Source organism: Cyrtonyx montezumae, unplaced genomic scaffold (assembly GCF_038088225.1).
Source record: "Cyrtonyx montezumae isolate F1298 unplaced genomic scaffold, pur_monq_1.0 scaffold_2, whole genome shotgun sequence".
Lineage (NCBI taxonomy): Eukaryota > Metazoa > Chordata > Aves > Galliformes > Odontophoridae > Cyrtonyx > Cyrtonyx montezumae.
This window is the reverse complement of record NW_027071936.1, coordinates 1914045-1941902: the sequence shown is the minus strand read 5'-3', so window position 1 is coordinate 1941902 and position 27858 is coordinate 1914045. Positions and strand designations below refer to the sequence as shown.

Below are 27858 nucleotides of genomic sequence, written 5' to 3'. Positions count from 1 at the left end.
TCAGTCTCTGGTGGAAGACTTTTGTTTGCCAGCATCCCGGACAAGTGCCACACAAAGATGATTCTTGCAAGCCTAGGCTATGTCACGATGGGCTCGGAGTGTGACAAACAAGTCAGCATCCCTAGCCCTCAGGATCTGGAACAGCCATGTACATAAAAGCTGTGCTGAGTGACAGGGAAATAAATAAAGAGATGCAAGGCTAACCAGATTCCACCATCCCAAGCATGGGAAGATATTCTTCTTATGGCACAGTACACAAGACAACAGTGGGAGCTACAGCATCAGTACACATCAGTACAGTATCTGCACACAGATAAATTAGCAGCAATGCTGTATTGCTCTCTCAAATATTACACCACAGTTGTCTGAACAAAGTAGTTCCTTGCATCCTCGAGGCATCACAGTGCGATACAAACGCTACAGAATTATTTTAACTTGAAAAGCTTTAATACACACTCTTTCCCCGAGCACAGAGTTATTCACCACAGTGACGTGATAGCCAATACGAAAGTAACAGCTCTGTGCCTCTGTGCATAGTGCTGCAGTATGTGACCCTGCACATTACGAGGAAGTATCTGAGGCTAGCAGTGTTGTGAGATGGTTTACTCGAAGAAAACACTGAAGCAGGTTGCCTTGACAACACCGTGCAGCTACACCAGAAATTAAAAGGAAATGTAGGATCTTCTGCTATGTTAATGACTGCAAAGTATTCACCAAATGGGGTTAAAAGGGAACTAATCCCACGGCAAGTCAGTGCTACCTGACCTATGCGATATCAGCTATTGCTTCTTATCATAAGCCTCATTAGAAAGCTGGGGACAAAGCCAGGTGGCGCGTACCTCAGAGCTGGGGGCAGGAAGAAGTAAACGACCAGCTACACGGCAATGCAGCCAGGTCCGAGTTTCATCTGCTCCCAGGAGACTGCAGGTCATGTCTGGCTCTGAGCATGTGCTCCGGGAGCAGGAGTTGTTTCTAATGGTGACCAGGCTTGATTTCACAACCACATCCCTGCAGGCTACTTCACTTCCAGCAGGCAGCAGCATATTCCTAACTGAAGAGCGTAAACACAAGCTCCTCAAGTTTTTAACCAAAAATAAATTGATTCCCTTAACACATTTTGCCCTCCCTGAATTTATCACACATGCCACCAGATTTCTTCAAATAAAGATTTATCCACACAGCATCCAGTTCTGAATGAGTCCCTGCAGGCAGACGTATTTCTTAAGATTTACTCTCTATATGGGATTGCACTGAGTACCAGGAAGGGAGCTCCATCTGTTAACATTAGCTAAGATCTCTACAAACTGGACTTAGAGTAGTGTTGGTGACAACTGGTCTGTAAAAAGAAGGCACCCTGTGCTCTCTCCACTCAGGCAGAGGGAGCAGAAGCAGATGTGCCCCTGCACGTACGGTCTGGGTGACAAATGGACACCAAGACTTTGCTTTTGTCCATCTCAGCGCTGAAAGCACAATTCTGACTGTCTTCTGCTGTTTCTGTAGGCAATCAACCTTTAATTAAGGGGCCTTCATGGAATCATCATCATTTGTATTACAAGCTGCTGATTTGTAAAATAAATGGTACCAAGGAGAGAGAGAGCATTCCTTCTAATGACAGCAGATGGGGACACGAGGAGCTCCACAGAGCTCAGGGGGCAAGACCACAGAAACACACCTTTTGTCAGACTGAAGAGCGCTCTTCATCAGCACACACACACACAAAACACAGAATGCAAAGGGTGTAAACACACAGAAGATGCATATACGCATTCAAAAGAAGTTTCTTGCATTATCACGAGACTTAGACTGGATTTTCGTCCATTTCATTTAACGGAAACATTATCGTTCAACTCTAAATTAACACCTCCAGTCCTCTTTTACTTAAAAGAGGTAAATTCAGATGGCTTTTCAGATCAGGAACACAATGTACATTAACTGGGATGTGCTTCCCTAAGCAAAAAAAAAGACTTGTTCTTTCTTAATGACTTACAGCATGGCAGCAATGCCACATCACTTATGCCATGCCTAAGTAGGGCCCTATCTCTGAATCGTTTCAGAGGGAAAACAAAATCAGGAGAGCAAACAGACGTATCTGACACCCCAGAATAATCTGTGGGGATAAGACATCGAAGGAAGGCATCTCATCAGATACCAGAAGTCTTAAACGGACTGCCAAAGTTAAATATGAAAAGTATCCTGAAGGGCAGCAAGATGTGGTGGGCAAATATCCACTGGAAGATATTTCTGCATTTTAAGTGCTTTAATCCATTTCATACTCAAATATTTTGAAGCAGTTCCTGTTTCTATTCTGCTTCAGATACCAAATTCGGGAGGTAGAGCAAGGCAGGTGATACTCTATCAGGATCTCATCCTTTTTAATGAAAAAGTGATTTGCTCAGGATGGAGCTATTACCTGAGGAAGCTCAGTAAGAAACTGACACAGGCTTATTGTCACTTGGTAATTCCTTGCTTGATAAACAAGGTTATTATAGACACAAATTTCTGCACTATGCATTGCAAATCCTAACAAGTGCAGCAACCGTATTGCCACCGACAGTCACAATCGAGAGCAGGAGAAACAAAACCAGACATACTGAGCAATGCTTCATATTTCATCTCTGAATTTATGTTTAGACAAGTAATTTGGCCTCCCAAAATACATGAGACATGTGCACCGCCTGTTGATCGTTACTTAGAAAGATTACACCAACGCAAAAATTCACTAAAATGATTAACCTGAGCTGCATTCGATGCCCGATGCTTTCAGGGAGCCTGTAGTTAAATCTCTGGGGTTCCTTCCAACCCGAGCCATTCTGTGATCCCATGATGAAATTCATCAGAACGAAGCAATGTACAAACAAGAACCTAAGTTTTGCTACGTTGGAAATCAAAACCGTACCTGACAGTCTCATCTCATAAAAGAAGAGATTAACAACGTGCTAATCATTCAATTAAGAAACTACAGACTTTAAGGAACAGCACGGACAGTACTGTGTTCATTTAGGCATGTTTTACAGAAAGATGTGGGTGGGTGGCAGTGATAACGCACACAGTTAAAAGTGACCACTTGTGATATCAGTACACGTTTTCTCCCTTCTTTTGGATTGGATGCTATACATTTTATTTCCTGACTTGTAGAACTCTCATTATATCTGACATAATGCTTTAAACACTGCTACCTGCTAAAAAGAAATGGCAACAGGCAGGGGATTTTCTACCATCATCTCCTTCCTGTCACATTATTGAAAATTTATCGGTTATTACTAAAAAGTGAGTCAATGTAATTGTATTTTTAGTCATCACCTTTTGATTTACATCTGTTTCAATTGCCAGGCTACCTGGAAAGACCTGCCAGGCATTTGAAATCTGCATTCCTTCCTAACACAGCCTTCGCCTGATAAATCAGCTCCAGCACTCTCTCACCAGGGACTTAATGGACAATTTCTGTGGGTGGGAAGTGAGCAGAACGCTTCACATTCTCTCGAGTACTACCAATGCAAGGCTGACGTGACAAAACGGCTTCTGCCTTCAAAGCACCATCACATCTGCATATGCTAGCTGTAAGCAAATAGCATCTAAATATTTCTCAAGGCATCTCACACTGAAATTTAAGTCAAAAGTTGCCATGTTCTCGGTTGACTCAGACTTCAAAGATACAGCAAAACCCAAAATGGATGAGAGCATCTTTATGGAAAACCTACAGGAGAAATTCACTCCAAAGAGAACAAAAGCCACGTATGCTTAAGAAACCCTTTGCTTTCCCTACACTGATAACCCTTGTGCCACAAAGTTGATTTACCCTGGAAAACAGACGAGTATAACACAGATTTGACTTTCAAGATGCAAGATCACTCTGTAGTTTAGATGCCATCAGCTCAACTTAATGTGCGAGTGATTAAATTGCCCACTAGTGTAACAGAGCAGATGCAGCTAAATTGATTGACTGTCTTATTTCATGACTGCCATCTCCACACTCGTATGGGCACAATTCTCAAGCAGAAGTTACATGCTCAACGTTAAGAACTACTGGCCAAAGAGAGCTGTGTGCAATTCAGGAGTAAAGGGGGATGAGTAGGATTTCTTTCCAGCTTAAAAACAGGCAGATTAGACTTAGGGCAAAAAGCAGAAGATAAACACTGAATGGAAAAAGCTATTATCCGCACAGTCCTATTGCATGCATGTGGCAAGGGAGTATTTGCCAACAACAAAATCTCTGGTCTGATAGTAACAGAAACATCGCGGACACTTCTTTAAATGTGCTGGCACACTGTGCAGCCATTCCAGCCTGCTGACACTCCAGTGTAATTCATTTCAAAAGCACCGTACCTTCCGAAGCGGTTTGAGCTTGGTCTCCATTATGAAGTCGTACTTGCAGAGTTCACAGCAGCGTGTGTCTGAGCTCTTAATCCACTGGTGCAGGCAGGCCTGATGAACAAAGCGCAAGGTCCCTGTGCAGCGACACGGCGTGATGAGGGGACTTTCATCATCTCCCTCACAGTGACAGATCCTGACAAGGAAGACAGCAAGAGCCAGTGAGGAAACTTTCCCATCAGCACTGCAACGGCACTGGTTTATTCTCATTTTCAGACCTGACATTTGTCAGACACAAGCTATACGACCTTTCAGACTAAGGCCCGTGAACATACTCCTTGCTCCCTTCTGCCACTTGCACTCTCTCCTGCACTTCCTAGCAGGCAGGTGTTAGGAAGTTATGATCCTTTCTCTCCGTCAGTCTTCACTAACCCTTGGAAGGAGATATCTGCCTTATCCGGGACCACAAAAACCTTAGCTGACCCTAAGACAGATGCTGGTCTCAGAAGTGTCACCACCTCGTAATGGGATACAGAGCTTTTCACACTGCAGTTCTGCATACAGTATGTGGCATAACGTTACAATCTGATGGCATTTTTCCTGTGACATATGTCCAGATGTGTGGGTGATCCTCCCCTGCTCCAGACAGACTCCTGATTACAGCACAACAGTCGCTCACTGAAACCAAGGCCAGCTTGATGTGTAAGCATCCCTGTGAGGGCAGGAAGCACGAGGCCCAACCGAGCACCTGAAGGAAAGGAGCATCTGCCTCAGGGAAGAGTAACTCCCTCCCATCAGCACCTTGGATAAAACACAGCGGAGCACTCAAGGCTCACTGCACATCTAAGAGTCAGACTGCCATGGAAGGAGGGGAAAAAAAAGTTTGCGTACTGTTAGTTCAAAACAGGGAAGTAATCAGTGACAGCACAGATTCTCGTGTCACGCAAGCAAAACTTTCAGCACAGCCCTTAGGAAAGGCACGCTCACAGACGTGCATGCACATGTCTGAGCTGAGGAACAGCTGTGGAACGGTGGCCACGTTGCTCCTGGGGTTGAAAAAGGGCTGAGAGACAATCAGCCTTCCCAGAGCGGGGTAAGGAAAGCAGGGTGATCAACTCACCCACGGGAGCAGCGGGCCCCACTTATGGATCAAGAACAGCAGCTTCGCTGCTCTCTTGTGGCACATCCTGGTTCCGAGGCAGACATTTTACAAGAGCTCCATTTGCAGTCCTGTCTTCACTAACTCAGCCAGGCTGAACGCACCGGTGGCTCAGCCCTGACACAGAAACATGCCGTGTGCTGTCTACGGATTGAACCTGCAGCTGAAGTAGAATACATTTGTCAAAACAGGGAATAGTTATCCCTCTAATAAATTCCCATTCCCAGCTGAGAGCCACACAAAAAACATCATTTTCTTTTTAAATTAAAGCTATTTCCCCAAAGAAAGCCAGTATTCTTTCTCGTTTAAATTCAAGCTACACTTAATTTATCTTACAGGCTTAGTATTTAAACCATTTAGAAATTACACAACTAAACTAGGTACCCAAGAGTGTTTTTTCTGCTATTGCCAGAATTGTTTTAAATTACTGCAAGAGCTAAAATACAATCCCAAAGCCCTGCTGGGATCTTCAGATAAAGTGACATCGCAAATCTGAAATGAATGAAAAGTATTCTTCTGCAGAAATAATTACATCAAAAAGCAGTGTATGAATTATACATTCTATTTGTGCCTCTGTTGTATGGAAGTTACAAGCTAAATACATAAATAACAGGATGACATTAAGTATGTACAACACACAGAACTTCCAGCTAAATAATCTACTGGTCCCTTCTAGCTTTCTAACCAAGAAATATGTGATGAGAAGAAAAATAAACTTCAAATGGGATTAAAGTGCAGAGAACATCACCAAGGGCATGGTTTCCGTTAGCCTGAACGCTCTTAGGTGCCATTTAGATCTTCATCATTTGTTTATACAAAAGAAGGGATGCGAAGCACAGCCTGACCTGAAGCAGAGCTGAACCTGGTCGCGAGCAGAGCACTTCCATTCTGGTCAGCTACTGTTACATCACCACAGCCAACACGAGACTTTAAAGGCCTGACCTCATCCTGGGAGTAACGCTGGCTTACGTCCTTCAGGAGCGAGTTGATGGGAGATTTATTTACAAGCTGCAGCACAGCACTGATTGTGGTTAATAGCTCAGGCAGGCTCACAGGATTTGTGGAGTCAGCTTTTCTCAACTTTCCAGTCCGCAGCTAGAAAAATGGCCTTCATTATACAGCAATACTTCTGACACTCTGGAGATGGGAAGGAAGACAGCTGTCTGACTGAAACCCTTGTGTCAGAGTCCCTTTACAATCAAGCACTGAGCCTGCAATTCTATTTTTTTTTTGGTAGGTTTGCCAGCTTCTAAAATTCCTGGACTGTCTAAGGAAAAAGATGAGTACTGTGGCTGTGCTGAGGCTCCAAAAGCCATGGGTACACCATGCAACAGGGCACACGCGAGCTATCAGACTACCACACACGTTGTGTGTGTTTTCATTTATTTTCCATTTAAAAAAGCTCACTATGAAATTGGAGTAGATAATATCTCACAGTGCACAGCCCTCCTTATGCTCGAGTTCTTGTTTTATGTGACAGACTTTTCACATGTTCCCTACGCAAAACCCAATTCCTAAGCAGAAACGTAGAACAGCTCAAGTCAGAAATCTTTCAGAGGCTGAAGAAAGTACACCGAGAAGAAACAACTCAAAATAATTCCTCAGCATTTCTTTCTGTTTGAATTAATCCATTCAGATGATCATCCAAATGATGCTGGAAACTTCACTGACAACACAGTGCTGGATTGCATGTGACACATTAAACTTGGTACCACAGTGACTATGCAAAAGGAGCTGCTAGTTGATTTAAGGTCTATCATCTCCTTCCCTGAAGGGCATTTTGACACTGCAGATACATGGATTTATTGTATTCAAACCGTGAGGTGCTGCTAAACACAACACCCAGGCATCCTGAGAATTTAGTACTACCTTTAAATTCACATTGACAAACTATTTTCCCCTCTTTCCCTGGTCCTGCTCCTTGCAGAAGTGAGGAGACAGGAAGAGTATTAAAAGTATTAAGCAGAGAGCTCGGATGGAAAAGCTTCAGTTTTTCCTCACAGTGGTTTAGTTTGGCAAAATCACAGAAACCAAAATCAGGATCTTGAAATACTATAGGTAACCTTACGTGGTTGCTCGTTACCTGAGATGCTTATTACACGAGGCACAAAAAGATTTAAACAGGTATGGAGCTTTTTCATCACGTGCAAGGTGACAATTTTACTAAAGAGAACAGCTGCTAATCTCTACTCTCATTGGAGAAGCAGCAGTTGTCCAAACCTGTCTTTCACTAATCCACTTTTCTCTTTGGTAATTAAGAAAACAGGCCAATTTCTGTGCTGCTGCAGCCAAGTAGAAAATGCACATATTCTGCAGGAATCTTATGTGAAGTATGAAAGTTGATTGGCAAGCACTCCTCCACAACATTACGTATACAGCTGATTTCTGTAGACTACTGTCAAAGAGATTAAGGAGAAGAACTGATCGGCATGCTCCTGTTAGGCCTTCAAGCTATATAAGAATGTCATAATTGGCAGCTAGAAAAGAGTTAGCAGCAATTTTACATCACCAGGACTCCTTCATTGGATTTGTACTAGAGAATGAAGAAGCCATTCAAGCGGCCAAAACAATTTTCAAGGATTTTTTGGCCACTGCTTGTAGACAAAGGGCTTTGCTGCAGCAAGGAAGCGCAGAGAGCTTCACTAAGCTTTCTCAAAAACGTGTCTATTCCAAAAGGTATTATTCTTGGTGGGAAAAGACTGAAAAAAAAATCAAAGTGTTTCCCATCACAGGAAAGCACATCTGGACTCATAATGATAATGCAATGACGGACTGCTGCCTGGTTGGGTGAGCGCATCTCATAGCAATATCTGACTGTTTCCGAAGAGAGCTTAGTCGGGGGGGAGCACCATAGCTGTAAAACGCTGGGCCAAGTGGGTCCCTGGCTTTGATCAGAGCTGTGCAGAAGATTAGCTGCCAGCATCAATTACCTCGTGCTCCTAGGCTATCTTACTTAGACCAAAAGGAACAAACTCCACAGGTTTCAAAAGGTTCAACACAATTGCTCATTGCTATCTGATACATTTAAATAACCCAATCTGTTCTGTCCAAAAAGAAATGAACGTTCTCTCCCTTTCCTCCAGCTTATATGCTGCCTGTAGTGCTTTTAAGACCGCAGCCTGCCACGTCTCTCTTGCTTGCATTTTGCAAGCTGTTTTTGTTTTCTTTCTTCCTGGTTTCACTTCCACTTTTCTTCCAGTGTTAAACCTTAAAGCGATCAAAACGTGAACCCGTTTTCCTCTCTGGTCTGAATGGAGCACATTAATTCTGCATACCAAACATAATCCATTTCTATACCTCTCCCTGTCGCTCCTGCCCTTCCATTATTCCAGGCAGTCAGCTGCCTTTATCTGACTACAGAAACTCACCCTCAAAATGTTACCCCACACCAGTGTCACTTGCTAACAGTTGAGGCAACACTGTCTCTTCATTTCTGTTAATGTGATCCACATTTGCCAGAGACCCAAGAGCAAATCGCGTTAGCAGAAGTACACCAAATCATTTATTTTGTCAGCATTCCTTGTCCTTCCATTCATCTTCCATACAGGTGATAAATAGGATATCTAACCATCTAAAGTTACAAGCAATTTCTGCCTCAGATGCACTGTCAATACAATTCAATGTACACGTCAGAGAAGATTTACTGCACTGAGCCAGAGCCAAAGCAACTGAGGACTGCATCTTACGGAAGATTTCCTTCTACCCATCTACTTAAATAACAAAACTGCCTATAGAACAGTTGTGATCTTTAAGTACGTAATAATAGGATCCTTCAAAACTCCTCTCAACCAAACTTTCTGTCAGGAAATTGTGTTATTTAGTCAACAAGATGTTAGATAAAGAAAATAATGGGTTTTGAGAGAAAGAAACAGAAACAGAACTCCCTTCTTCCTCTGTACGCAACCCCAACCACAACAAAGACGTGCTTGCCTTCTTTCAGGTATTCTTGCATTGTACTGAACCACAGAGAGCTTCCATGAGATATGCATGACCAGATGGCTGAACAGGTGACAGATGGGGCTCTGAACCATCAGGCACAGAAGAAAATTAACCAGGATTTCATAGTGCTTCAAAGGTTGATGAGCCACCGTTATCTAGATGAGGAGATTCCTATCAAAAAGTCACTTGTAACAAGAAAGCTTTAAACAGGAAAGGAAACAGCAATAGTAGCTCTTATGAGGAGCCAACAGGTGGGAAAGGAGGTAAGGAAGATGTGCTGAACAGCCCCTTCAGCCAAGCACTGCAGGCATCCTCCAGTTCCTGGAGATTCGGGAGGACTCTGGATGCTATTTCAAGTCATTCTGCACTACAGTTTAAATTATTCACTGGATCCAACTTCACTGTTGCACTATAAATATTTCAAACGTGTGTTCAATTTCAATGGCTGTATTCAAGTCTACGTATCTTTCTCTGTTTACCTTTATCTTCTTCCCTCACGGCCAATCTCTGAAGATCTGTTCCTTCCCAAGAGGCTTCTTGTCTGTTGAGTTTGAGAGCACTCTACCACACAAATAACGGAGGATTTTAGGGTTTTTAATGCAGCATACTACTTTTTCAGTTTCTGCTAAATAATGCGATGAAAAAAAGTGTTAAAAAACTTGATTTCACAGAGCAGATTACTACTCAGTCACACCGTGTCCTGTATAATGCAGTGCATACCATTTCTTCCTATCTAGGGTTGTGGTAACACAGAAATATCCACTCCTATATCAATAACTACGTTTTAATTCACGTCCCAGAGTTCGAAGATGATTTTTAAAAGAGATACTTGAAAATGGATTCTGCAGATTTCATTATCCAGCTTCATTAATCCACTCAGCACTTCTAGCAATTCTGAACAGCCTTCTTCTATGCTCTGCTGTGCTATTTAGTCCTCTAACGAGGGCATTCCTCTACCTCACTATATATAAAGCCATTATGGAGTTCAAAGTAATTAGCGTTCTACTTCCATTATGCATTCTTTTCGTAGTGAGGAAGTGAATCTTATCTAAATGCCTGTGGTTTCTTTCAGATAATTACAGCTCAGTGTTACTGCTGGCATGACTGTATCAGCGCTACAAAAAGATTTTACACTGAAAACGTAACTTTCAATTCTTCCAACATAGGCAAGAAATATACCGTACAATTAACTCAAAGAGTCGATACACAAAGCACTTACAATACACTATTACTGTAATATCAACTAATCCTCTTTCTTGGCCTAGTAGGTCCTATCTGAAAAACCACGGGGCTAAATCCTTTATCGTGTCCCATACACAGCTTCTTCCTCCAGGGACATAACCCTCCTCCTGCAAAGCAGAGAAAGATACTTCTGAGGCTGCTCTTTAAGCCACATGGCAAACTGCATACACAAGGAGAATCTCAGAAATAAGACAGAAATAGCAAACCCACTTTGTGCATCTCACAAATCAACAGTTAGATGGACAGACAGCAGGTGCTACAACCACTCAGAACTGGGAGAACATAGGGAGCTGTCTGTAATCACAGAGGTGGAAACCTTCCTTCGTACGGGCTCAAGAAGAAATAGGTTCAGAGGAGAGGTTGTAGAGATCATCATTAATGTCACGTCATTGTTTCATCGTTTTGGAAACAGAGAAAGAGCAATACAGATAGGTAAGTGGCTCACTGAAGTGACCGAGAGGCTTGAGTCAGAGCAGCTCAAGTATATGTTGTGCCACAGCACTGCACTTCTGTCTTCCTGTCACATTCCCACCCATGCAGCTACAAGCAAATAGAGGAAACTGCTTGAACTCCTTCCTGCAAATATAAATGTGTTCCACTGCCAGTAATGTATGAGGAAGTAAAGCAAAACATGTGAAGAAAAAAAACTGGCACCAGGATGGGTTTAAGACTCCTCTGCTGTCTTCACACACTCGCCCCATTGAGGTGAGAGACACTCCTCACAGCCAGTTCTGTCACATCAATGAGAAGACAGGAATATCTTTGATGAAAACCTTCAGAAACACTTCAAGAAAATACAATTTCCACATCACGACCAGCTGTGTTAATTCCAGTCTCGGAACAACCAGAACAAAAAAGCCTTTTATAATTCTCATGCAGAAAAAATGGTCCCTGTACACATGCACATCTCAACCGAAATGACTTTTCTGTTTGTTTCAGAAGAAGCGAGATTGTGAATCTGAAGAAAAAAATGCCACAGATCAGTTAAGCAAGTGCACCAAAAAACAGAACCCGTAGCAGTAAAAACACATCTTCCTTTTTCTGCCTATTAAGACAACTTAGCAGCTAGTCATCCTAAGAGCACTGACAGCCAGCATAGGAACTCGTCCCCACCAGAAGTTTTCAATCTTCCCCTACTAAACAAGAGCTGCGCTGAAAAGTTTGCACGCACACCCCAAAAGTCCATCCCTCATCAAGCTCCACGTCTTACAAAAAGTGCCTGAGTCGTTATAATGAAATCGAGTGAGTTAAGAAGACAGACACAAAGACTGGAGTTCACTTTCCATCTGAAAGCAAAGTCTAAGTTTGGGGACTTAGGTGACAGAATTAATGTGCACGTGAGAAAGTTAGAAAGCCCTGACTTTTACCTTCAGTGTTGTAGTCAAGCCTGTAGAAAGATCCACAGTAAAAAAAATACTTCATTTCTTGAGTATTTCTATTCAGTTACTAAGGTTCTATTATATACGCACTGACACTGGATGATAGAATCGTATCTTCAGTACTTGCTGGCTTGGTAATTCACAAATTTAAGACAACTCTGCAGTTGTTGAAGAAGTTATCTCTGCACATTTCTGCATTGTTCCAGGCAGATGTATTTCAAGTGCTTCAAAAATCTATAGCACAGCTACAGAAATACAAAGACAGCTGTGGTGGTAAGGTGAAGAGGTCCCAAGCCCATGGTGCAGTAGAATAGTGCAAGCTCACATACAGACACAGGGGAACTTCACTCAGAAGACCCTTAAATTACCATAGGAGACGACTGTCAGACAATTGAAATGTCCCTTCTTACTTGTAAGTGTAACAAGGAGCACAGGACTACCTGTATGAGTAAGGGCTTCCATCTCTGCCCACCAAAAGCACAGTGCCTGCCTGTTATCCTGTTTTCTTTTCAACGCTGGGATCTCTGAAATCTGTTACTAGGTTGAAGTATGCCCTGAAACTGCACGCCATGGTGTACTCAACATCCTCATTCTGACCACTTACGTTTTCACACACATTTCTTCACAGCAAACAGAATAAGACGTTTCTGGAAATTAAGCCTGGTCCTCATCTACGCTCTGTAGAGGAGAGTCAATGCTGGCACACAAGTTTTAAAAGAGAAAACAGTCTTGTTTCAACTCTGACAAACATAGGGGATAGCACTTTTTCATTTACCACCAGACTGAGTAACTCAGTTTTGTAATCCAAACTCAGATACTAGCTCAAAGTGGGAAGCCTGCCTTTGTTTCCATGGAAAACACACACCTTCCGATTGCATGCTTCACCATAAGGATATGAAACAGTCAGATACCAATTCTTCTCTAAAGTAAAGAGAACTGCTGGTGTTGCTTTTTCTTTCCCAAAGCTTATTCTAACACTTAACTCTGCCCAAATATCCTTTGTGTCATTCCAGTCCTCGCGATGGCTGATGAACCAACAGCCTCTATGCATTCACAGTGCTCAGCAGAGCAAAGCAGTGCACAACTCAGACGTGACTGGAAAGACAGTTTTGCATACACCATCCATCAGATTGCTGTGGTAATGGTGCTGAGTCAACACCAGAAATTGATTTTGTGTAAGTCGATGAAAAATGACACAGAGGGACCACAGCTGGATTCAGACTCAGAGTGAAAAACTCTATATCCCATTGCACTGAGCTGCCTGGCACTTGTGCTCCTTCTCTGGCTTGGAGATGTGAAACAGTAACACACTGACAGAGCACACAATGCTCTTCCCGTGGAAAAGCCTAGCACAGGAAAACACTTGGTCGCCTTGCAGAATTGCTGGTTTTAAGTAAGGGAAGTATACCTTCAGGCTGATACCTGCTAACTTCTCTGTAGCAGAGGTTTTGTGTTACTTCTCACAGCCTGTCTAGCAGTTTACCACACAGAAACAAAGACAGAAGGCAATCAGCAGAAGGGCACTTAGTCCACGGCGGTAGGAAATTCCTTGTACGAACGTCAAATCTTTCTTATCAAGGACTAACCTGCATACTTCTAAATCATCAGACCAGTCATCATACAACACCGGGGGCTTCTGAGCAGTGGCAGTCACTGCGGGCCCTGTCCCAAACGGTGCTGCACTGTCTGGGGCAGCCAGAGCACCACGGCCAGAGCCTGCCTCTGCAAAGCAGCGCTTCACGTCTTTATCGCGTCCGAGGCTCGGAGATGTGGGCCGCCGACCACTGCAATAGCTTTTCCCTTTGCTTTTTGCACACTTCTGTGAGGAAATCCTTGCTTCCTGAGACGACGCTGAGGACTGCGACTCCTTAAACCTAGGAATCCTTTGTCTGCGATGACTTAAAGTTGGATTCTCGGGGTCAGATTTGTCTTGCTTCTTTCTGCCCGCTGTCCCCAGCGTGCCGAGTTCGACAGCATTAATGTTTGAGGACCCATCCTGGTTACTGCACGATCCCTTATTCCTTCTCTCTCTCCTGGACATCCTGGCTTTTTCTCTTGCTCTCCTCCTAGCCTGAGCCCAGTGACTCTCATCTGAAGACGACGATGTATCAGATGCATGCCAGCTGGGTTTTGCAGCCTCGGGATGCCATTTGCAGTCTTTCCCCTTTCCTTGCTTTTCCACATGCTCTCCATTGTCTCCAGTCTCTCTTTTCCGCCTAAACCTTCGTTTCACTTGTCTCTTACCAGACTCCCTATTAGAAGGGGTCAGCACCGTGACAGGGGTTGCATGTTCAAGCTCATCTTCTGACAAATCATGCAAAGTAGTAGATCTAGACAAGGTGGTAAGCAAAGGAAAGGGATGGAAATGGTATGGGAGGGTGGAGATAAAGAGAAATCACACAAAAAAAGGATGAAAATGAGAACGTGAACTGCGATAGGAAAACACGAGACTGAAAAGACAAAACAGATCAAAAGAAAATAAACCTAAAGTCTACGAAACGGTGAACAGCATTATGCAGAAGCAAGAGCTACACGTGCTACATATTACTTAACGAAGGCAATCACAAACGAGTCGCAGCCTGATTAAATACATTTTTCCCAGCACGTACCTACAAATGTCCTGAGTGGAAGGGCAGACAGACAATCGTGACTGACTCCTGGGAGCTGCTCCCGTTGTAGGGCTGCTTGCCTGTTGAAATAAGTTAGACAGTTTGGAATCTTTGTCCATGAAATACATTGCAGATATTTTACTGCTTTGCCACATGATTACAAAATTAAAGTAACTGCTGCTGCTGCTGCTGCTTTTCATTGCGTACTGCTGAACAAATGCAACTTCAAAAATACAGGAAGCCTGACCAAAAGCAAAACCTATTTGTGGAACTAAATACGACTGAAGTGTTTCAGCTGTCACTTGCTCATGACTGCTTCTTGTCAGTGTTTGAGGAAGCAGCTTTCAACATCTGAGACTTCAGTTTGGTTTCCATCTACTGTAAACGTCTGGTGGGAAAGGATCTTGTTTTTATTTCATGCAGACAAACAATCACGGCGATTCCTTTCAAAACAAAGTAAAGGGCATTTACATTACGCTGAGTGAAGATGAGCACAAGGCAAACCTACGCTGAGCGGACGGACGAAACAACAGGAGAATTAAAAGCATGTTTTAAAAGGTTTTCAAGGCAATGGCATCTTCAAGAAGAACAGAAAAACATCAAACCAACGAGCCTGGAAGGATCAGTGTGAGGGATGCAGCTCTACAGGCTGATCATGTTTTACAAAAAGCAGGAGAGAGACAGAAGGCATTCAGTACATAACATTTTGCTCATAACACTGTTGCTACAAATTGCAAACTGTTGCTCAATACCTCTGCTGAAAACTTCTGAGGGCGTTAACAGAAAACCCTTTCAATCTATCTCACGTTACCAGTTCTTTAATACTAAGCCCTCAGAATGAATCCTGGAGGTATGGAAACGAAGCTAACGTGAGAAATCACACTGAAAAAAGCGTTTGGGCACAACATTCAAAAGGTATTTCGGTGCTCTGGTCCACCAGGCAATGGAGGAACACTAGAACATCTGCACAACAACCATCACATCAGATCTCTTTTTCTACATCTCATCACCCGTTCCCTGAAGGAACGTGATTACACGCACTATGAACAACTGGTACATGCATGGTTGTGTACATGAGCTTTCTCCACCTCAGCCTATACGATCAGTTTTAAGTGGCACCCCTGGAGCTGTCTGCACAGCTACCTCAAGGGGAAAAAAGATGACACAATCACCCAGAGCTCACACTGGGCTCCGTGCTGATGCAGTTTGAAGAAGTGACCCTCCAGATAAACAGCAGGTGAAGGAGTGCTGGAGAAATCAAGCCCCGCTCTGAGGTGGACTACTGAATTCACCCCTATTTCCCCCTTTTTTAAGTTTTTATTTTCTTATTTTTTTTTAACTTAGCAGCTGCAGGCTTTTATCAGTGCTTCTCCCTGGATCTGAGTCACATATAGCTCAGGCCTGATCTTCAGCAGCAGTCAGGTTACACGAGATCTACCCCTGGGATGGATAGAGAGAACACCAGAACAGCACAGTAACTGCACAGCAGTTCTGCAGAAGTTCAAGAACCTTCCAGCAGCGATTAAAGCAGGAAGTCAGCCCAGCAAATCTTAGGATGGTTGGGTTCAAGCCAAGAATTAAAACAAATTGTTTGAAAAGCTTTTACACTTGTTATTTGGGGCTGGAGACAGGTGGAAATCTAATTATTTTAAGACAAAAATTACATTAGCAGCTTGATTGCTTAAATCTTACGTTTCACTCTCAGCTGCAGAGCTCTGGACAGAGCTCATCCAGAGTTTCAGCCCTGCTCAGTCACGTGTACTTTTTAGTTCCCCTGCACTGCCACAACGATGTTTCGTTCAGCTGCACGTAACTCAGAAGACAGTTTCTTTTCTTCTAAAACAAATTTCAATGGCAGAATGAGCTGATGGAGTGATTTCCAAAACTGAAAACATTACTCAGGATAATGGTGGACCCTTTGTTCCTCGCAGGCACCGGGGGGGGGGGGGTGTCTTATTTCACATATCATTCCAGATTTATCTCTCTCAACTACAAAGAAGTGGAAGTACCTGCCAATGTCAAGTTTGTCTGTGCTACCACATGAATGTAATCATGCTTAAGGACTGATCTGTGGTTGGATGGGGGAACCACCCCTGCCAGTCAACCAAACTGTGCCACGATGGACAAGAACTAGCTAGTAACTTGTACCTGCTGGACAACACATGGGGACGCTGGGGTGGTGACCTCATTGGAGTTGTGGTGGGGAAAAACATGTGAATTTCAAGCTTGGCTGGAAGACCACTCTGGAAGTTTACCCCAAATCTCTTTGCACTTTCACCCCACCCACATTCTGACAGCACGGCCTGCAGTGACCCAGCAGTGAGTTAATGATGTGTACAGTGCTGTGCTACCTTGGGCTGCCCGCTGCACTGCGATGCCACACAGAGCAGCTCTGAACAGCTCCATCATCCCCACTCATAAAGCAGGCTTGCTGGTTTTTAACCATCTTCAGTGCTAGTCACAGTAACAAAATACAAAATTCAAGTTTATTTTACAGGTATGTCGGTCAAGCCACGATCATTTGTATATATTCTGCTCATATCCATCTTGATAATGAGCTCTTATGGGAATGTATATATAACAGATGATGGAAGCAGTCCCAGGCACGCAGACCTTACTGTCAGAACTGCTACCACACTGCTACATGGCTATTTAGCATGCTGAGTATTTTCAGACACTGCGTTCACTGAACAGAGGGATCAGACCGATGCTGTGGACTCCAATTCCACTTGGCAGGCTGAACAATGAGCTCTTTTAAAAATAGTATTCCTTGAGCTGATGTCTATTTCAGACAGCAACACTGCACAGCTCGTGGGAATGAGAGAACTGAACTAGTGGAAGTTGGTCTTATGTTTCTCAAACACAGTACTGCTAAAATGTGGTACTTTCAGGGCAAGTAAGATAACTGCTTATTTCTCACAACGGGCATCTAACATCACGAGCACGCCTCCATGTTGAAGGACTGCAGCAAAGACCAAGAAGGGGAGGACACAATGATGTGCAAGTGACAAAAAAGGAAGAATTTAAAACCCTCACTGCCTCGTAAGGGGTGTTCAGAATCTGACAGCTCCCAGTTAACAGAGCCCTTCCTGACCAACTACTGCTTAGCACTGCATGCTGAACCTAATCCAGCAACAGGGATCGCATTCCCAAGAGCAGAGGAGCTCAGTGAAGGTGTTTCACCAGCACAAAACATCCCTGTCTGAACGGAGGCAGGCTTTAGCAAAACAACCCAGCTGATATCGGATGGCCTCGCAGATACCCCCAGAAGGTTAACCAACTTTAACCAACTACTGATGCCTCTGTTCAGAAGAAAGAAGGCCAGAGGCACTTCCAAAAGCTGCTCAGCCTACAGCACCGCTCCGTTAGGAGCTCACAGAAAACTGACAGAGGTCGGGCAGGCAGGGAATATGACTAATGCTTTTATGCTCGCACTAAGTGTGCTTTATAGCAGCAATGCATCACAGAATCCTCCAGATCCCACCTGCTAACACGGTTAAAAAGCTGAAGCTTTATCCTATTAAAATAATGGTACCCCAAGGAACAGATACCTTAGGAGATTATAGCAGTTAGCACAGCAATAAAGCTCAGCAGGAGATCCAGTCTGCATATTTACACCTGAAAATCCTATTTGGTAAACAACGTAGCTTTTTATAGAACACATCAGTCTTGTTTATAAAGTTTCTAAGATAGTAAGGTAATTTCTCAGGTCTAAAAAGACCAAAAACATGGCTGAAATAACTCAGGCTCAAATCCTGACCTACAGCCAGCTGTACCTTACAACATGCCCCCATGTGCTGTGTTCAGTTTTGGGCACCTCAGTACAGAGAGGACATGGAGGTGCTGGAGCAGGTCCAAAGAAGGGCAACGAGGCTGTGAAGGGCTTGGAGAGTGTGCCCTACGAGGAGAGGCTGAAGGAACTGGGGCTGTATGACCTGGGGAAGAGGAGGTGACAGTGACAGGACGAGGGGAAACGGCCGTAAGTTGCACCACGGTAAGTTTAGGTTGGATATCAGGCAACGTTTCTTTACAGAAAGGGTTGTTAGGCACTGGAACGGGCTCAGCAGGGAAGTGGTGCAGTCACCATCCCTGGGTGTGATTAAAATCTGTTTGGATGTGGTGCTCAGGGACATGGCTTAGAGGAGGGCTGTTCAGAGTGAGGGCAGTATGCCTGGTTCGTGGTTGGACTCGATGATCTTTGAGGTCTTTTTCCAGCCTGAGTGATTCTGTGATTCTTTGTCTTCTGAGATTCTGTTTCCATTTGGAACTGAAACCATTAGGCAATTCAGGATGGAGCTCCTGCTTTAAAACCTCGACATCGTTGCTGTCTGACCGATGGCTTTCCAGCAACCATTAAAGGAACTGCTAACTCCATTTGTTACATTTGCTTTCACAGCAAGGCTGGTTTTGTGATCTTTTTGGCATGCTTCATCCACAAGTCTTTCATTTCTCTCCTGTCGTCTTTCCCTTCCTCCCACCAACCTCTGAAGGGAAGCAATAAATAATAACATTGCTCTTCATTCTTTTCAGGGATCTCTTTTAGGCATTAATGCTTCGTTAGCTAAAAAATATCATATAGTTCCTAGAAAAACTTGCACTGTTTCACCACTCACTGAATTATGCAACTGAAACCCCAGAGGGAGCTGCTCTTCTTGCAGAAGATGCAGAGCCCTGAAGCCCGCAGCTCCTGACTGTCCACAAGGGGCCCAGCACAAACGCTGCCCAAGGTGAAGCACAAAGCATGCACCTCCTTGCTACTGAATGCTGTAGAATTTTACTTCCAAAGCAGCCAATATCAGCATTCAGTGTTTAGATCATTCCAAAGAGGGTATGCACTTCTACATACCCTCCACCTCCTGGACATAAAGCCTCAAAATGTGTCTGCATACTAAGCAGTTTCCAATCATATGGCATTGCTGCAGTTCTCCCGTGTGTGCACACGTGGGGACGTCATGGTTACATCTGAGCAACCTGCTGTCTATGTGACACTTGTTTATTCTGGCCCTAAGGAACAAAGAGGTCAAAAGTCCCAGAGCGAAAGAGCTGCTGGAAGAATATTTATATGACTAAGACCTAAGACATAAATAAAATAAATCACAGCTTCCTCACCTATCCATTACTGTGCTGCACAGGACAGGGCTGAAACGGGTTATAAAACAGCATCACCTCTCCATCTACAGAAGTGGAAATTTATATAGAGAGGCATAAGGCACAAAGAGCACTTGTACTGACATAAAATCTGCAGTTCAAATATATGCCCAGCTGCGCCTGGGTGAGTTGGTGTGGGGCAGTTAGGAAAACTCAGCACACAATGTTGGCAAGAATTATGACGTAAGAAGACAGAAGTCTGTGTGAAATATTACACTGTATTGCTGCACGTATTCCTTCTTGCTGGAGCACTTGTTTAAAACACGTTTGCTGCATCCCAGAACAAACTGGACATGCATTATCTTCTGCTGGTTGGCCCCTGAAACTGAGACACAGGCAACGTCCACATGTCAGGCTGCCAGAATAATCCTGCACTCATTCCCATTTTTAAGCTTACTGTAAACATGGAATGAACTCCATGACAAGCCACAAAGCATTGTGTTGTCAAAGAAATCACATATTTGCATCTAATTGGCAAGAAATCAGTCATCATTTTTATGCTACTGCACCTAGTTGTAGTTTGCCTTTTTGGCTCTACGTTTTGATGAACAAAAGCCTTTCCACTAACTTGTTTGCTCTGTACTGTTGTTTTCTACAGTAACAGAATCATAACGAGCGTTAAGAGCTAAGCTACTTTGGAAAATAATGACCTTGTTTATGAGCAAGAAGAATCATTTAGATGACTAAGATAACATTTACACTCAAATTTTAATGCCAGTTTTGTATACATTATACTATTCATTTTAACAGTGCTTTTGAAGGCTGACATTTTGCACCTTACAAGAGCAAGGGCTTATTTGTTCTTGGCTTATTTTCTTTCTCCAAAGCTCTATGCTTTCCTTCTGTTCTGTTAAGATGGAGCATTACATTGATTTTATATCAACTTAGTATCTTTATTTTAAAATAAAGCTCATTAGAGTCAGCTAAGAGTTATGCTTTGAAAAGAACTGAAGAAGAAGAAGAATCCATGGTGATCTGAAGAGCACTGCCACTGGTAAGCGGTGTGAGACTGGCCAAGAACAGGAAGAACAGCATGAACTGATCTCATTTCAGCTGTACAGTCCCCTGATCAAAACACAAGGGGCCCTGGATCAAAACCTTTAGCATTCAACTGTGCAACTGCTACCCTGGAAGAGTCCTCTCTCTACAAACTGAGCATCTCTAAACAGTAAACTGGCAACGACACATCCTTCATCTAAAACTATATGTTACTGAGAGGAGCCAGAGCTGACCTAAGAAATCAGTACAGAAATTGTGGGAACAAACGTATAGTGGAACCAGTTCTTTCCTTCTTTACTTCCCCAGCTGGTTTTCACATATTAAATCAGTCTAATGGATGTCATCACAATGACTATTCCAAAACAATCATCTCACTGATGTAAATTAACTGAATTTTATCAGAGAGCTGCTTCAGAGACCTGTGAACAAGAAGTGTAATGACACCTGCTTCTGAGAAGCACTTGAGCTCAAATGAAAATCCACTCCAAGTCTGAGGTTCGCTGAAAAATAAGCCCAAAGCTCCCGACAGAGAATTTGGAATTCGAAACTCTTCTCTGAGGAGCTCCTGATTTGTACTTAACATGCAGAAAGTTAATTATGACCTGCTAGAAACACTTCTCCCTCAAAGCAATTTTTTTTCACACAACCAGGCAGCCTCACAAACACATACAGGCATAACTTCGATGGGCTGTAATTCAAGCACAACAATTTCTCCTCTGGTTAATCACAACAGAAAAATGACTCCACCAGTTCCTTCTCAGATTACATTTCCTCTTTGTTACTTGTGTTATTTAGGAAGACAGTTTACAGAGCAAAGCTACAAGGCGCAGAACTGACCCGTGGCAATTCTATTATAACAGATGAGCTCTGAAAGCCACCATCAGTAATTAGGGCTCCAGCTCAACGCTGTGAGATAATATGGAGATCAGTTCCAAGTAAGGTCCATCAATCCCAGTGCTAGCCATGCAGAAGGCAAGCAGACCTATTTATTGATTTATTGAGCCTATGGAAGAAGTCTGGGTTACTGCCAGAAGGGCAAAACAAGCAGGACACCGATACATTTTTCCAAACCATCTCTGCTTGGAAAACCAACTCAAGTACTTGCTTTTGGAATCCCAGGGCAATTTTAATGAGGTGCAGGCTGAAGCTAATGAGCAAATACCCCAGGTGGATATTCAGTGAGCAGAGCCATAGCCGCCTGTCAGTCAGAAGCACTGGGACAAAGGCAGCGTATAGGGAGGGGAAAATTATGCAACATTACGTTTAAAAACCTGCAGTTAACTCAGTGACTACCACACAGGTGGTCACAGTATTGTGGTGGGGAACACAGAGAGCAGGTTAGAATCCATCCTCACCTCTAGCTACTGAAATTTCTTATCAGAAACATACGTGCAAGATGTACAAGTGTTTCCAGGTACATGTACACACATGCACTTATTGTACCAAAATCAAAGCATTCTGAATCAAACAATAACCTGCTAACTAGATTTGTAATCAAGCATTAGTGAAACATCACTAGTAGGTAGCTTGACCTACAACAGAAGGAGAGTGAGTTCACGGCATGCACAAAAATCCTGCTCATTAAAATGCCACTTAAAAAGCTGCAAACACTTCTAGTAAGCATCCAGATTGATTTCTGTACAAAATACTTCAATATAATTGACACTGTTGTGTCTTACATTAGTGAACGCAGATATGATTTGCTATGGTGTAACCTGCACCACTGAATTTTATACAAGTAGAAAAAAATACCAAATCCACATCACTTGATAACAGCTACAGACGTGCACTTAAAACTCTTACACTGTAAATGAGCAGAACCTAACAAGCACTTTGCTTCTCTAAGTAAGGAATCTTTTTTTAGGGCTCTGAGAATTGCTGCTTACGTGCGCTCTGCTGACAGCGTTGTAGGGGAGGCAACATACTGCATCAGAGGCAAAATATTCCATGTTTAGATGCAGACACAAAACATGGCAGACAATGGGATTGGGATTCCATAACAGTGAGTTCTGAGCTTCCACCTCCTCCAAATCCTGGCCTTCCAGAACGTGTTTCAGCCACATGGGAACCAAAAGTACACGAAAATAGGACTACAAATCACTGCACTCCAAAACTCATTTTACCTTTCCCTACATCTTCCCTTCTCTGTGTGTTAAGGTAAGACTGAGCAACTGTGGAAAGGAGGTGAAACAAGTGAGTGCACTCGTTGTTTACTTATTACTACTGCTACGTGTTACAGTAACACCTAACTCTCTCTTGATACTTCAAGATGGATTTGCCCTGGTAATCGTAATAATCATCAGCAAGAAACTAAAACTTCACGTCTACGAAGGAAACATCAGAATATGCACACAGTTAAACAGAGCACTGCACTGTATTTCATCAACACAGGGCTTCTTGAATCTCTCATCAAGGTGACAGATTTCACATACCTTTGAAATATTACTCGATCGACTTGTGGAACGCCCTGGGGATTTCTCACTCTGCAAAACAAAGTCAGAAGATGAAAACAGTTATGTCATAATAACTTCACACCTATGAAGAAGCGCTCTACTTTGTGATTGCAAACAGACCTACTCAAAAAGTTGACCTCACCATTCAGGGAAATTAAACAGCACTACATGACTTTGTGGCCAGATGTACTCCAAGAACAACAGACTGTTCACAGTGCATGCATCACTGCAGCAGGCAGACAGCTAAGATAGTAATTTCCTATGTATAGGTCAATAAAAGCCACACTATGATCCACCTCTCCTCACCCTTCATTTAAAGAGTGAAAGAAAAATACAGGAGCTGTCCATTAAAACGTTTAAATCTGCTACATCTCTAATGCTGATTCTAGCCTAGAAATAAATATTTGCCCATTAATTTGTAGCACGGGACTGATATGCAATGGCAAGCATAGAAAAGTAATAAGAAAAAAAAGAAGCTTAGGTAGCACTCGTTGTACCTTGTCCTTGAAGCTGGCCTTGCTTTGAGCAGGGAACTGAACCACACAACTCCTTCTGACCCGATATATTCTTTGGTTTTACCGTTACATCCATGACATATTATGCACTGCAGCTTTGGTATATATGCTCAATAAATTACAGTTTTCGTACACTTTCTAGACAACATTCAATATACACACTTTTGAATGTCTTCATTTATATCCATAAAAATACACTTCATAGTTTCTGGGCTAATGTTCAGAGAAGCTCAGATTTGACCTCAAAATAATCAAAGTTACAGACCCATGAAATTAATTCCCCTTTCACCATTAGGAAATATGAAAGGGGGTCACACAGTTGAGAAACTCCCTGCTGGAAGTACGCAACCTTTGTCCTCCATCACTAGGACTAAAGAAATATTTCCTACTTTCTGACAGCACAGAGAACTCTGGCAGTCTAACTTCCTCTCTTTTAATTGTCTGTCATCAAAGATTCATTTCTAGATCCTGTGCCCTGGCCGCAGCGATCCAGGATTTTCACGATGTGTTCTTCAGTACAGCATGCATCTCCTTTAGTTACAACAAGCTCCAGATCCTCCAGCTGACAACTGGCACCCGAACTGCAGAGCAGCAGGCACCCACTGACTGGTCTAATCGAGAGAAAGAATGCTGGCACTGCAACTTTTGGAAATCAAGAGGGAAAAAATAAATACTTCCCGTCATGATTCCCCATTTCAGGTATTTCATGGCAATTTATCCCAAGGAGAACTTTAAATAAAACAAAAATAAAACTGCACTAAATAAACACACGGAAATTGAAGACAGAATTCATCGTTCACATTGAACTCACCATGAGTGCTCATGCAAAGAAAGCACAGAATAGAAAAGTTACAGAAACATCTCTGTTGAGATTTTGTCCTTAAAGAATGCCCGTGTGCCTCCAATACAGTGGTTTATCTTCATGAAATATATCTTTAAGAACAACTGATTCCTTTTCATGCCATAAGTTAGGAGGAACTTTCTGTATTGAAGAATGTTTTCCTTGTAGGCTTGCTAAACAGTGAGAATAAAGATTGTTTTCCCACTCATTCAGTAATATTTTACATTTGAAAGGTTAAATCCAAGTGAGGGTGGAAGTGAATAAGAGAAAAAAAATCTATTTTGTTTTAACATAAGAAATAATTGATCTCCCTTCTTTTAAGCAAATAAATCACTATTTTGATAAATTTTAAGGGGTTTAATCACAAAGAAGCTCAACATTAATGTCAAACCACCTGCAACGTCCCTAGGCAAGAAGCCGCATACAAAGTTAACATTAGCAGCCTGGGGGCCTACACCGTACAGCTGTATAGAAACAGCTGATCATCAGAGATAAAGCCTCCTAAGAAGCCAAAAGCACTTCAAATGTGCCTCTCTGGCTACCACCTGCAGGAACAACTGAATCCAGCATGACACAAAGCAGTTACCTAGATGTATTATCCTACAAGTTTCTTATTTTCCATGCTATTTGCACAAAATATAGCATACACATGGGTAGAATAGTAGCTAGCCACCATACAGCATATAGTCCAGTTCTTTCAGCCTGCCTTCGAAGGAGAAATGGATAAAATAAAACAAACTTTTACAAAATTATTCCCTTCATCAGCATTTTCTCCTTTAAGGAGAAACCCATAATGCCAAGAGCATGATGCAGAGGTATGACAGTGCTACTACACCTGCTCCTTCACAGGTATTTCTAAAGCATTTGGGCCCCTTTCCCTCTTACTTTACATCCCATTGGTCCCACTGGACAGTCCAGCAGCTTATGTGTAGCACAAGCCGATAACAAGCATGACACACATCCTGGAAACTGATATGGTATCCTCTTACCTTGAAAATGCTAATTGAAATTTAATGAGGCTCAGAACAACTTTCCTCAGGGGCCAGGACGAATCATTAGCAGGTTAGCTGTTACAGTACTACGGTTTCACAATTACACTTCCACCTGCAATTGCATGGGGAATTTCCATGTTACAGAAACTAGCTACTTGCTCTGCATTTCCTCAGATGTCAAGGTCAGAAGCGGTTTAAATATACAAAATAAATATAAAGATACCATTATATTTAAAAGAATATCCAACAGCGAATCAGTGCTGAAACATCAGCATGGAAATACTGCCAGAAAACATCACACACCAAACACTGGAAACTGCCTTGAAGCAGAAAGACATCATCACCTGGCCAAGCTTCAATCCCTCCTGCAGCTCACATCAAGAGCCACTTTTCGGCTTAGTTGAGCCATCCTAAGGAAAAGTGAGGAGTTGCTAGAAATCCCTGCCAAAATCTCAAAGGGAAGATTCAGAAGGTTGGAAAGAAATGCTCCACAATTTGATAAACTTGCAGCGTGTGTCACATACCTGTCCCTGATTCACTGTTCTCTCAGAAAATGATTTCTGGCAATGCCTTATACTAATGAGATTAAGGTTAAAGGAACAGAACTAAACATGCATAAGGCTGAGATTTCAGAGCATCAGCATGCGAGGTGAGCAGGAACAACAGAAGGGATGCACAGGAGCCAAAGGGTGTTTAACTCGTTTGGCTCAACAGTACCTCCTGCCTACAGAAAGCACAGGTCTCTTACTCATACAGCAATCAGGATGACCAGGAACTGGGAGCCAGAATCTCTCTCTGCACCTTCAGACCAAAGAGAAGCTGTTTGATTCAGATCAGAGGCTGAAGAAGATCTCCCTGAGCAAATAAATGAGCAAACAAATCTTAAACTGATCGAAGAACAGTCTTCCATGCTGTTTTTTTATGAAGCTCTGGTATGTCAAAAACATCACAAGTCGCATACGTATCCCTCAGCAACAGAGCACCATTCAGAAAGAATATCCAAAGCAAACAAGATGCTGAAACATCTCAAACATACGTAGCAAGCAGCACACAGCCCAGGGCCACTGCTGTAATTAGCTGCCATTACTCTTCAGTTTGTACCCTGGCAGAAGGAGGTAGCTGCCAAAGTGACGACTCCTGGTGGCCCTTCTCTGGATGCTCACCAACAGCTTTATGTCCCTGTGCTGGGGGCCCCAAATCTGGATGCAGTACTCCAGGTGGAGTCTCATGGGAGCAGAGCAGAGGGGCAGAACCAAATACACAGCTCTCACTTCTCTGACACACCATCTACAGAAGATTAATTTATCACATTTACAATTAAATCTTTTCCTCCAGACACCTTCCTAACATTTTGTGTTACACTTCCACTGTGCTGAAAAGATACTTCTTTTCAGCAAAAATAGTTTTGTTATTATAATACCAGTGTCTAACTACAGCCTATTTAATGTCTATCATTTGACTACGTTAATCAGACTGCTTTAGTTACAACAGATAGAAATGCAATTTACGATAGATTCCCACATGTCAAAACCACCTTCTACTTGGTTGCTATTGTCTACATCTCCTGCCAGTGACACACAGCCTGTGTGAGTGCACTAATCCTTGATTCGTATTCATTCATTACCAGGGACACGTTATGAGAAGTGTGTTTGGGTGGAGTCGGTAAGGATACCTTATCTTGGAAAACTGCAAATGCTATTTTTAAATCATTTTTCCTTCCTTTATTTCTCCTCCAATTATCGCTTTATCCCTTGTATGATGAACAGAAATGTGACACAAGCCTCACTGCAGCGTTCTGGAATCGAGCAGTACTATCACTGACATCACTATCACTGCAGATAACACATTGAATCATTTTTATCCCTGCTCAATAAGCAGCTGGTCATTTCTTTTGTCATTGCTACCAAGTACTGATTTACAGATGCTACCCCTATTTTCCAAAGCTCACATTACATAATAAAACTTTGCTTTTCCACAAGACTCTGAAGCAACTCAATAGAGACAGTTGCGAACCACGTTATCCACACTTTAATCCGCAGTGTGAAATGCATTCCATTTGTTAAAGCATCAATAAATTCACATCCTTTAATGAAAAGACAAACTAATTTCTGCCAGAGGCCAGAACTCAAAGGTCACTCAGTTGTCTCCCAGCTACTGTGATCTGCTGGATTTCAGCCAATTAATACCAGAGATGAAAGGCTCTGGCTGGCCAAGTACTTGCCTAACAGCCGAATACTTATCAAAGGACAAAAGACTAATTAAATATACAAAGTC

At 42.8% G+C, this 27858-nt stretch overlaps 1 protein-coding gene across 1 annotated transcript in view; it reads right to left on the bottom strand.

Moving 5' to 3' along the window:
* The window catches only part of MARCHF1 (membrane associated ring-CH-type finger 1), an 82074-nt gene that overhangs the window by 5254 nt on the left and 48962 nt on the right, over positions 1 to 27858 (bottom strand). The window contains exons 3-6 of the mRNA XM_065736221.1: positions 23216 to 23266; positions 14637 to 14716; positions 13614 to 14357; positions 4324 to 4504 (exon numbers count right to left, since the gene is read on the bottom strand). Coding sequence (XP_065592293.1) covers positions 4324 to 4504; positions 13614 to 14357; positions 14637 to 14716; positions 23216 to 23266 — 1056 coding nt within the window. The remainder of the gene's footprint in view (positions 1 to 4323; positions 4505 to 13613; positions 14358 to 14636; positions 14717 to 23215; positions 23267 to 27858) is intronic.